Source organism: Nestor notabilis, unplaced genomic scaffold (assembly GCF_000696875.1).
Source record: "Nestor notabilis isolate BGI_N333 unplaced genomic scaffold, ASM69687v1 scaffold24562, whole genome shotgun sequence".
NCBI classification, from domain to species: Eukaryota; Metazoa; Chordata; class Aves; order Psittaciformes; family Psittacidae; genus Nestor; species Nestor notabilis.
The window spans coordinates 1-11,725 of NW_009918221.1; the positions used below are offsets into that span (position 1 = coordinate 1).

General features: G+C 41.0%; 1 protein-coding gene across 1 annotated transcript; it reads right to left on the minus strand.

The window, feature by feature from the left end:
- Nucleotides 1-4,318: 4,318 nt before the first annotated feature.
- Nucleotides 4,319-11,719, minus strand: KLHL22 (kelch-like family member 22). The gene is made up of 6 exons (XM_010009609.1): nt 11,493-11,719; nt 10,426-10,591; nt 8,523-9,241; nt 7,470-7,662; nt 5,969-6,202; nt 4,319-4,943 (listed from the first exon to the last, which is right to left on the minus strand). The coding sequence occupies exons 1-6, from the start codon at nt 11,717-11,719 to the stop codon at nt 4,566-4,568; spliced, it is 1,917 nt and encodes a 638-aa protein (XP_010007911.1). The 3' UTR covers nt 4,319-4,565.
- Nucleotides 11,720-11,725: the final 6 nt, after the last annotated feature.

The following is an 11,725-nucleotide window of genomic DNA, read 5'->3' on the forward strand; positions in this document are numbered from 1 at the left end:
CTGGCACGCGTTACCTCAGGTTGCCCCCGAAGGCTCTGTCCAGTCCTTGAGCTCAAGAAATAAGAGGGGCACCCGCCAACGTACCTTCTTCATCTTCTCTGCTGTCCATCAGTATATCGGTGGTGCCCAGCCCCTGGCTGTGCCCGCGCTTCGCCATGGCGCCCTGAGGAACGGCGTGCTTCCCTGCCCTCTGGGGGTCTCTGTTGACCTGCCTCGGTTCGCCCTCATCTCCACATCTAGAGCAGTGGGATGCCCTGCCGCAGGCACCCTGACCGCAGGCAAGAGATCACCACCTCTGAGGTTTTGTTGGTTTTGTTAGTTGATTTTTATTTTTTTTAAGGAACAAAATGGACCACTGTGATAGTCTCCTCTGATCTCGAGATAACTTCCTACGTGCTCTAGCAGAGAGTTTCCTGTCTTTTTATAGCCTTGTTCCCAGATAAGGGGGTCAAAGCAAGCCCTGTCTGTCTCGGGGTGCAGGCGGGAGGGAAGATGGTTTGGCAGGAGCTGAAGAGGAAGGAAATCCCAGAAAGGAGTCAGCAGCCCTGGCGGGCAGCGGCTGGGCAAGCGCTCGACACGTGGTGCAGCAAAAGCTGTTTGAATTTTAGAGGGATGTTGGCACGCAATTACCTCAGACAAGCAGCGGGAGCCTTTGTGCGGTTGGACTTGAGTGTGGGAGGGCTGGCGGTAGCCATAAGCACGTCCAGCTGCAATAGGCAAAGGCACAACAAAATAACTGCTAATTGCCCAAACATGCTAGAAACCTTTGCAAATAATGTGCTTTTAGCTCAGTCTCATGACTTTGTTTAATTTGTGCTTTTGGTTTTGTTTTTTCGTTTTGCTTTGGGGCTGGCAATGTGAAATTAAAGCAAAAACCATTTAAAATGGAGAAATAGATTTAAGATGACTGTCTTGAAGTGCCAAACTGGACTGTTGTGCAGTCTTATTCCAGCTTTCCCGTCTTTCTTTCATGCACTGCCTTTTCCAAAAGCTCAGTCACAACATATTTTTTCTTTGTTGTCTTCCTGCATTGGCAAGGAGTGCCAACTGAGGTATTTGGACTGGAATGTATGGGCTGTGTCTCTGTAGACATTTAGCAGAGTTCAATCCAAATGCAAGATTCATCAGTGTCCTTCTTATGTTTCAGACAAAATCATCTAAGATAGGCTCATAACATCACTGATATGAAAGGATCTTAAAGTTGGCCCTGAATACATGTACAGGTACCACTTTACCAGCCACTGAAATACAGCCATCTCCTGGGTGGAAAACAACATTTAGTCATGTACAGCAAGACTGGCAAAACAGTAGACTCAGAGGTGAATAATACCAGCTGAAGACTCACATCCATGTGAAAATGTTTCGTACATTGCAAGGGAGGCTTACTTTGTAGCTATGCCTTTGATACATTCCTACCGGTTTAAGTGCTTGTATCTGCCACTGAGAGTCAGTTTTAAACACATGTAGATAGGCTACAATAGATTACGAAGGTTATTATGTTTTCTTCTGTCATTTGTACAGGTTTGGATTGTTTTCTCTGTGGCCATGGCCAAAATACAGATTAAAAGATACTACGTGGACTTGCAATAACATGCTAAGTAATGTTTAAAAATAATTACAAAAGCCACAAGTTATCAGCAGTTAGTAACACATAGCATGTAAGAAGGAAATAAAAGTTCCTATTGCTGCATTTGATTGAATTATAATTTTGTTGCCTCCATTTTGCATGTATAATGCTAAAACCTCAGGAAAGTTGAAGTATGTCAGGAATAAATAGTATTTAATTGTAAACCAGTTTTTGTGCAGTACTACATGGAGCTGGACTGATGCTGGAGAACCAGCACATCCACCTTCTTATCCAGAATGGATTCTAAGGCACAGAGAGGTTTTCAGTTTGGAAGGAGCTGCCACAATTAGCTGTTCTGAACTTGTATTTACATAGGGTGTGTGCACCCTTCAGTAATTCCCTCCTCAGTTTCAATAGCTGTGGTTGAACTTGGCCAGATCTTCTAAGTAAAAGGTTCCATGTTCTACTTGGATTATGAGGAAAAGGTGACTTGTTCAAGATCATTAATGTTATCTGATAAGACTGGTCTTCAACTTCCTAGACTACAATCATCTCAGGTGCATTACATCCCTACAACTGCATTTGGTTTACAAAGAATGGATAAATGTAGGGCACCACTTAATATTTTTATTACATATAAATACATTTCTGCTCCTTGTCTTACCTGTTGGCAGCTTCCACCCTCAGAGCATGACCAAATAGTTGTATCACAGCTGAGGAGGTGGGGAGCTCTTAAAATGCATCAGCTGCCAATGAAATGAAAACTCAGTTGGCAGAATATTCCCTTCAGAAGGTGCCATCCATCTTTCCCTGTGCCCAGCTGCTCCTCCTTCCTTTCACCAGAAGCTTCTGACCCCATCAGCTGGGCCAAATGCCAAATAAATTGTGCATGTGACTGGCCTCTAAGAAAGAAGTATATTTCTGTCAAGGGTATAGAATGAGAATCCTTATTTCTTTCAAATCAAGTATGGTGTATGCTTCCAATGCAAAATTAACAACCCTAATTTAAACCATTAGTAAATGGGAAAGGATATACTGGATTTGGAGGTAGACATCTGGAGAAGAAATACAGTAGTGGAAGCATTTATGAAACAACTGAAGCATCACGATCACTTCTCCAAATGTGGAAGCCTGAAAATACTTCAGGATACAAGTCCGCTAATTACACATCTAACAAATATGCCTATACAGCTTTACCTCTGTGCTGGCAGGAAGTAGGAAAATATATCATCAGGAAACCCAGACTTCCTAATGTATCAGCAGTGTAAGTGCTGGTATTTTGATCACTTAGTTCTGGAAGAGTTGTTTGGCTATTCTTTCACAGACCAGAAATAACTTAAAGATTTTTTAGTTCATTGTCCATACATCTGCAATATCTTGTGCTATACTGTCTCTGAGGACTTGCTGTAAAGCGAATGCTTTTCACTGTAGGATACAAGACTGCCATATTCAGGAGATCAGAGAATTTATAAATAAAAAAACTGGAATCAGTCTAAAATCCCTATGAGTATCTGTTTTTCTTGAGATAATGCAAAGTTTAAGTGGGCTCTTGAAGTCATCTAGGTGCATTTTGAAATCATCTTTGTTTCCATAAACAAAATATGCCCAAGTAATGGTGATATCTTCAATTTCTCTGAAGTAGCAGGTCAATGTGCAATATTTGTCATGATGTAACAATGCTTCACTAGTTTCATATCATTGTCATTGTCACTGGTTTTGTCTTTCTTCTGCAACCCCATTATTGCTACATGATTTAAAAGCTTCTGGTAGTTTGTCATTATTTTCTGCTGGCACGGATTACTTCCTGCCTCTCTAAGAGGAAGGATCACGTACTATTCAGGTATCACACTGATTCAGCCTTTCAATCAGCTTCTGAACTAATGGTAAGCAAAATGGTAGTCAGAAGCCAATTATTTTAAGGCCTCATGAAGGAAAGATTAATATGCCTTATCTTTCTGAGCTGAAGTAATTCTGTATTATGTTCCTGGCATTAGTTCAGCTACTCCAGGGTCCTGGACCAGTGTAATCTTTAGTACCTCTAGTTATCTTACTACTTTTTTTTTTCTTCTACTGTGGAAAACCAATCTCTGCTCTCTTCTAAAGCATAAGAGTGAAAAAAAATTGCCATCTCCTAAGGTGGTGTAACTTCACTGATTCTCATGTAGTACTACAGGATTTAATTAAGCTCACTACCTTTCAGACTCCACATCACAGTTAATAAAACTGAGACAGTAGTTAAAAAAGTTCCGACAAGGATTTATTAATTTATGCTTGTGAACAAATGCGTCTGACAGTTGAGATTGCCATAATTTGTACAGAGAGAGTTCCACTGTGTTGACAGAACTTGCAGTATAGAAGTTCAGGAGTGGGTGTCAGTTCACAGACTGTAACCCAGTTACAAAGATAGCTGCATGCCCAGATGAGATGAAGGTTCAGGCTTTCTTGCTACTGTTCCTGTTTATGTATGTTCACAGTCTTGCTGAAAAACCAATCAAGCTGTCTGACACCCGGCACAGGAGGGAGACACTAGGTGTTACCTTCCTGTGCTAAGATGGTTAGGAAGTTTTATTACCAAAAAGAAAAGGGGAAAAGAAACCCAACTCTCAAAAAACTATTTCAAGCTAAAAGCTGGAAGGAAAGAAGCTAGTCAAGCCGAGCCTTCTGTGCCTCTTTTTATTGTCCATGCTGAAGGTTGAGAAAAGTCTCCTTCAAAGCAAAAGAACCTGTATGATTTAATTGGGAAAACGGCAGTTCTGTGGTTACTTTAAAAATGCTGCTTTCTGGCAGGTGGGCAGGTACTGAATGTAAGTGGCATTTTGTGCAGAACACTTGCAGATGGGCAGATATTGACTGTGTTCTGCATTTGTGCAGAACACTTATTTTCCAAACCTTTAAATACTGATTTATGTATATAAGAAAGACATATAAAATCTCTTAAGTATTTTCTTCAAGCCTTAGTTTCCTCATTCATTGGCAAAAAAATAAATATTAGCGTTTTCTAATCTTCACTTGAATTGTCAAATTCCTCCCAGTCTGATACGCTCATAACTTCTGATGGAAAGTCAAGGTGATACTTCACACGGTCTGCATGCCATTCTGAGAACCATTTCTCTGTTTCCATTAAAATAGCCCTTGGCAAAGTGAGGACACAGGCAGCCATCCCAGAAATATCATCCTCCAGCTGGGGTCCTTCCTCCCAGCAGTCTCTCTCTGCATCATAAATGTGGACATAGTCCATGCGGATTCCTCTGTTGTGGGATCTGCCTCCCAAGACATAGATCCTGTTGTCTAAGACTGCAATACCTGGCTCTCCATGTCCTGCAGGAAGTGGACATACATTTGTCCACTGATCAGTGCTTGGCCTATAGCAGGCAACCTATAAGAAAACCCAAAGAGATTAGCCAAAATTGAACTTGTACCTTAGTGTCAGGGGCTGGCCATATGGCAAGCTATTTAGGAAGCCATGCAATATCATCAGTTTTTTGCAGGGTGTTGATAATGGAGAGAGCCTATCACTATGTAGTAGAAGTACAGTACTCAGCAGAAAACTTTGCATAGTTGTATAGAGCTTTGAATCGCAAATTCTGACCTTGCTACTGGAGTGAAAGCTGTATGTTATTCAAAAACTGTACACAAAAATGAAAGAGATGGGGACACACGCTAAAACAAGCTCAGACATAACGTACCTGTTTGCATTAGGAACATACAAATATGACAAATCTGCTAAGCTGTCTCTGCAACATATTTTGGGAAGTTTTAGGTTTTATTGGGTACCTCTTAGCTAACTGCTTTTATCTGTAAGCACCATTTTATCATTCAGATACACTTTTCAGGTAGATGTAATTCTGTCATCTTCATTGGCTTTGTAAGAACAGTTACTTTTTGTGTTTTCTTTTCATGTCTCTAGCAATTCTAGAAGCTGGAATAAGACTCGAGAATTCTCTTCAGCCATCACTTATCATCAGGTACTGTACATTTGATTGCATTATACAATTGCCATCCAACATATCCTTAACAACTCTGTCCTGCAATTACATATTGGTAATTCAAAGATCCTCGACTTAGGAAAAAAAAACATGTGAGAAGACAATGTAAAGTAAATTTAGTTGATGTGCTGCTCATTGGGTATGTACATGTCACTGAATGTTATCCATCAAAGATGTTTTAAAATTGATAAGAATATCGAGTGCTAGAGCTTCAATGCTTTGTGGGACAGACAGTGCATTCAAGACAGAGCAGTAAACAAATCACTGCAAGTTCTGCAATTGAGTGGGGTGAGCTGGTGCAGTAGCTGTTGCTGGGCAGACAGTTACTTAGCGGGAGAAAGACATTACATCAGAGTGCAATCATCCACAAGAAACAGCCTCTTCCAGGAAAGACACAGGTATGACATGCTCCCACCTGGTGAACATCCCTTCTGTAGCCAGAATCATTGTTGCTTCCTCCAATTACATAGAGCTTTCCTAACAGCGCAGCCATCCCGTGCCAAGCGCGTCTCACTGGACCATCTGCTAAAACGTCCCAGCGGTCAGTCTTTGGGTCATAACATTGTAGCTCCTTCAAATAGTCTTCTCCTCTTCTCCCACAAGTAATATACATCTTTCCATCCAGTGCTGCTCCAGCATGTGCATATACCTGTATTACCGCATGGGAAAGCAAAAGATTGAGCTCTGTTTTTTTTATTTCTCCCAGTTTCAAAGTACAGAGTAGACATTAAGGGAGAACTTTTTTTATGAGTTATGCAGATATCAAGATCTGGAAGGATTTTCTTACAGAAAATCCATTTCTAGGTGATTATGTTGTTAGTGTAAATATCTGAATGAAACACACTCGAATTTCTAAAACTTCCAGAACTGCAGGGGGGTCTCATTTTTATTACTCCTTGATTAGAAGATCAATCATACTAGTCCCTAGTCCACTTGGAAACCTTTTTGTGGAGATTTTTCTTACACGAGCAGTGTTATCAGGAATGCAAGATACCCTATTCAGTAGCACTCAATTGGATCTAAAGGCTTTTTATATTCTCAGCACTGACACATAGTTTCTTGAAAGATTACTCAGGATTTTAGTTTTCTTCCCTAACTAAGATTCATCAAGGAGTTGTTTTTTGTTTGGTTTTATTTATTTATTCATTATTTGCTGTATTCATCTTCCCCCTTTGCAACACTTTTAACATGGAAATGGAAACTTTTGCCTTTTTTAGCAGTATTAAAACTCAGAACAACCTCTTGTACTCATAACCCCAATTCCCATGTTACTACACCATTTCCTCATTTCTGGGGTCATGACTACTAGTTTGGCAATAGCTGTTCTTGAAGGATAAAGGGTACTGATAACAAAAGAGACCTATTCACTCATGTATGTCAAATGAGTAATTTGAAATTATGTTTAGCTGGCCTAGATGTGATTCTGCACCACATAAGCTATTGTCATCAGAACTTGTTACTCCTTCTCGTTTCTGTGTCCAGGAACTAAGTAGTCTATAGAAATTGATCTACGCTCTTACTGGGCAGTATCTTGTTTGATCAGGAGTAAAGCATGTAGTCAGGACTGCGACAAGCTTGTACTGCTGTGTCTCATGATTTACCTGGCTAGGAGGAATGGAAACTTCCTGTTCCCAGAGGCTATGTGTTCAATTTTAAATAGTTTTAAGGATTAACACAAAGAAAGTGCAGGGGAAAACAACAAAAAAACAGAAAAAAAAAAGGCATTTAACCTCAAAATGTTATTTACATAAATTATTACTCTCCTTTCTTGATACTCATTTATCCCATATACAGAGGCTACTGTTTCCCATCTGAATATCAGCAGGTTTATAGCTACACATGAGAAAAGCACCTAAAAAAGGTTAAATCAGGAACTGGGGAACTGTAGTAGTGTGTGTGGCTAATGCACTACTTACTTCTTTCTTCAGAGGTGTCACATACTCCCATGTGTTGCTTTTAGGGTCATACCTCTCCACTTCCCTCAGGTCTTCATGGTAATCTCGGCCTGCGACAGCATAGATATAGTTGTCCACAACACAGACACTGAGGTCAGCATGCTCTTGCTGTAGGGACTGGATCTGGAACCATTTGTTGTGTCGTGGGTCATACCTTGTAAAAGAACGGGATCAAAGCAAGTTATTCATACAGCCACAGAATCATTGCTGGAATACCAGACAGCACCACAGATGTGGGTTACTGTACTGTCTTTGGCTGAAATTGAGCTCAGCTGTAAGTGGAGTGAAATTTGGCTTTGTCAGCATTTTATTATTAGCAAAGTTGTTTTATTCTGTTTTTAGATGTATTTTAGCTGACATAATCATGCTATAAAAGCCTAGGGTTTCCATTATCTTATATACTGCTGACAGTAAAACTAGTAAAAATGACCACAGTATAAAGGCAAAGGGGTATTTATCTGGTTTTGCCATGTTATGAGCATGAAGGTCTAAACCTGATCCTTCCTCCTGCTCCTTTCTCTGGCACAAAAGAATGTAAGAGGACCTTGGAATGCCACTATTGTGCACACAAATTCTTCAAAATCAACCAGTAACAGCATTTTCTTTAAAAATCCTTTTTGGTAACTAAATCCCTTTGTATTGGGACCAAAACTGGACACAAAGTACTCCTAGAAAATCCTAGCTCAAGAGCATTTAGACAATCTAGGATTCTAGGTTCATTACTGTTTTCAGCACCTTTAATAATTCCCCCCACCAACAAGACAAAAAGTAAAACATATAATACTCTTGAATGAGTACTGTTTCTCCCGTCAGGCTTGGCTTTGTCCCATAAGCTCTGCTGGAAGCTTCCTGTTACTGTGAGGCTTATTTCTTTATTTCTTGTGCTTTCCTTCAACAAGGCCCCTGCTCAGTTCCTAATCTTACATCTAGCAAGCATATAACCGCACTGCGTTACTGACTCTGAGATGGGCAACAGGGTGGAAAAAAATAATAGCAGGATTATCCTTATCTTACCTCCAACACCTTGACTCTGCTCGAAAGCCACTTACATTGTTGTCTCCACCAATTAAATATACAAAGTTATTGAGAACAGCAATCCCTTGGTTCGACATTCTGGGAGCTAGTGCAGCTGTGAAGTGCCTCCACTCTCCCAACAAGGGATTCAGATACTTGGCTTGATCACTGAGGACAATGGATGGAGTAGAATGCATCCCTCCAAATCCTACTACACACTGGAACTCTGATCTCAGCTGTGTCTGGGAGCTCTGAAGCATTGGTTGAAGACATTCATTCTTGTGGTACATTAATGCATCTGCGACTGTATCTTTTAAAGGACATGGACTTAATTTGTCATGAAGTCTTTGCAGGATCTGAGGTTCCATCAGAGGAAAACGAACTGTCTCAAGTAGCTTAAGGGGCTCCATCAGGGAGACCTGATCTGTCTCCAGTTGCTCTGGAGAATAATGATAAAAAAGTGCCCCATCATAAACTTCAAACTCATAGTTAACCTCCAAACGGTTGCTGCTGAGAAGGGAATAGACCTTCTGCAAAGGTAGCTGTCGGTACACTTGTGTCCTTGAGAAAGCTGCAAAGTTCTTCAAAATGTAGGAGTCCAGCTGATCACTCAAATGTCTCAAGTCATAATGGTCAGCTAGTCTGTATACATCAAGGATGTTCTCTTCGTCTACCCAGGACATGAGAAAATCACAACAGAACTTAATGACTTCTGGAATCTGCAAGAGAGAGATATTTTTCATTTCAGACACCCCATACCTCACACTCGAGAGACAGGTGATAGAAGCTGGGATGACTGACTGTAAGAAAGTTGTCCACAAGATGACTGCTCTCCTCACAGCCTGATCACCATGTTCACTTGTGCCCAATTCACCTTTCTCCAGAGCAAAAGAACTCAACATGGGTAGGTAGATGAATATAATACAGATCTTCTAGCCACCCTATACTGCAAACCTATGACTTTGGCTTCATGTGCAGCAGCAATGTGTTTTCCAAGAAGACACATGGAACACTTGACAGCCAGGCTGTCTGGTTTGTTAGCATGGCACCAAGCTGGGAGGACATGGTGAAAGCCAGGTTTATAGTCACTTTGCAATTGTTCTTTCAGAGCACTAGAGATAGATATACTGTATCAAAGACTGTATCTGTAACAAATATATGTGCATCACTTGAGCACAGGAAGCCATATGAAAGGAAAACTAATAGCTTGTCTTCTGAATACAGTTTGAAGTTGTAGCTGGCAGGAGCAACTGGTTGCAAACTAACTAATCTGCTGAACTAACTGCTAAGAACTAACTGCTGTCCAAGAACCCCTCTGCTATAGAGTGGTGCTAAGTCTGTAGAAACCAACCAAAGCAAGCACTCAGAAAGTTTAAGGTTTAGTACCAAAGCCTTGTGCAGCAGTTAGCTGCAGGGGAAATTAGAGAAAAACTTCATCTTAAAGGCACATTGAATTCTGCACTTAGTGCAGAAACTATAGTGGCAGGATTTCCTGTAGTGATGCGGTCAGGGGAGCTTATGTGCCTGTCCATTCCATCTGGGGGAGGTCCTGAGCCGCACAGCAGTTTCAGAGCAGCAAGCCCTGTCCTTTACCATAGGCCAGAAGTATTCCATTTTATAAGAAGACCAGTAGAAGTGAGTGCTATACAAAATAGTCCTCTAGATCAAATGGTAAATGTTTATAAGTAATAAAACCATTGACACAAATGAGACGTGCAACTACTCATTCATTGTTCCTACCCTTCCATAGTTCCAGTGGAAACAGCATCTCAAAGAAATTCTTCTCATCAGACCCATTATTCACCTCCTAATCCTCCATCTAACCAGATATCCAGGTTTTCTGCTTCTTTTATTGTTGCTTTTGTTTTTTGCTTCTTTTTTGTCATATCTCCCAGCACCTCACCTGAAGCTGACAGGCTGCAGCTAAGGTTTCCTGTACACTGTTCACACTGAGTTCCAGCTCAGAAGTGTAAATGAAGTTCAAGATTTTGCACATTGCATTGTAGGAGATGCCATGAATATGAACTTCTTCTTGTTCCATCTCTTTTAGTCCTCCTGCAAACATTCCTCTGTAAAAAAGACAATGGCACATGCTATGGCAGATTTGCATTGAAGCTATTTTCAGTTTGCTCATCTTATGTTGTCCTGGGAACATAAAAAAATATCCAGAAAGATAAAAGCCTAGCCAGACACTTTTATGGGATTAGCTAGCCAGTGATACAAAGAGTACAGGTCTTTGGGGCCTAAGAAAGTAATACTCTTCATTCTGCAGGAAAACAGTTAAGGGCCATCTGAAAGCTAAGATTCACAGCTGAAGACTTAAATACAGCATAGTCAATGGTCAGAGGCAGATACTCTGGGTGTTGTAGAAGAGGAAAAACAGAGGAACTTGGACTGTAGGAATTTTTGTTATGCTAGAGCAGTTCTTCCTCCAGTTAGAAGTTTGTCTGGATTGCCTTGGGATTTGTTTGTTTGCTCTCTAAAAATAAAGTCACTTCAAGAAACTGCTAGTCAAATTGACAAGGGGAGTTCCTGGTTTAATGGACAGTGAGTCACACTATAGGCACGTAACAGAGTGACCCACTTCCAGTGACTTTTTGTGTACTATGAAATGATCACCACAATGTGCAAAGTCTTACAATCCTAAGATATATTAAAAGCCACCCAGAGTGCATTTATGCAGAAGACATCTGTACAGATAGTCTCTCCTCTTTTTATACTTCAAAGTACCACAGGCAGTAAATTTAGTGGAGGTAAGCTCAGTGTGCAGGAACAAGAGCTTTATGTCTGTAGAGAAATAACAGAGATGAATAAGGCCATACTTAGTATTTGGAAACACATTCAGCTCCATCTTATGGGTCCAATTTTACATCCAGAAGCAGCGTGCTAAGATAGAAGATTTGTATGCTGCAGGTTTGAGGTTTGAGTAACATTCAGACACATGCTTGTTACTGCCATACTGAAGTGTACCTGAAATAGTCACAGGATGCAGCTAGAAGTATGCGATGAGCCTCAATAGGTTTCTCTTCCACTACCAGAACTACATCGAAGAGGATGCTGCTGTCTCGGAGAGATACCAAGCCACTGAGCAAGGCCTGAGAGTGCTCTGCACTGCGGTATGTGTTGCTGGTGCGCTGCTGAAGGGAGGGCTCGAGTTGAGCTTTGTGTGGCTGAGTCAGCTCCTGATCCTCCGCCATCCCCGG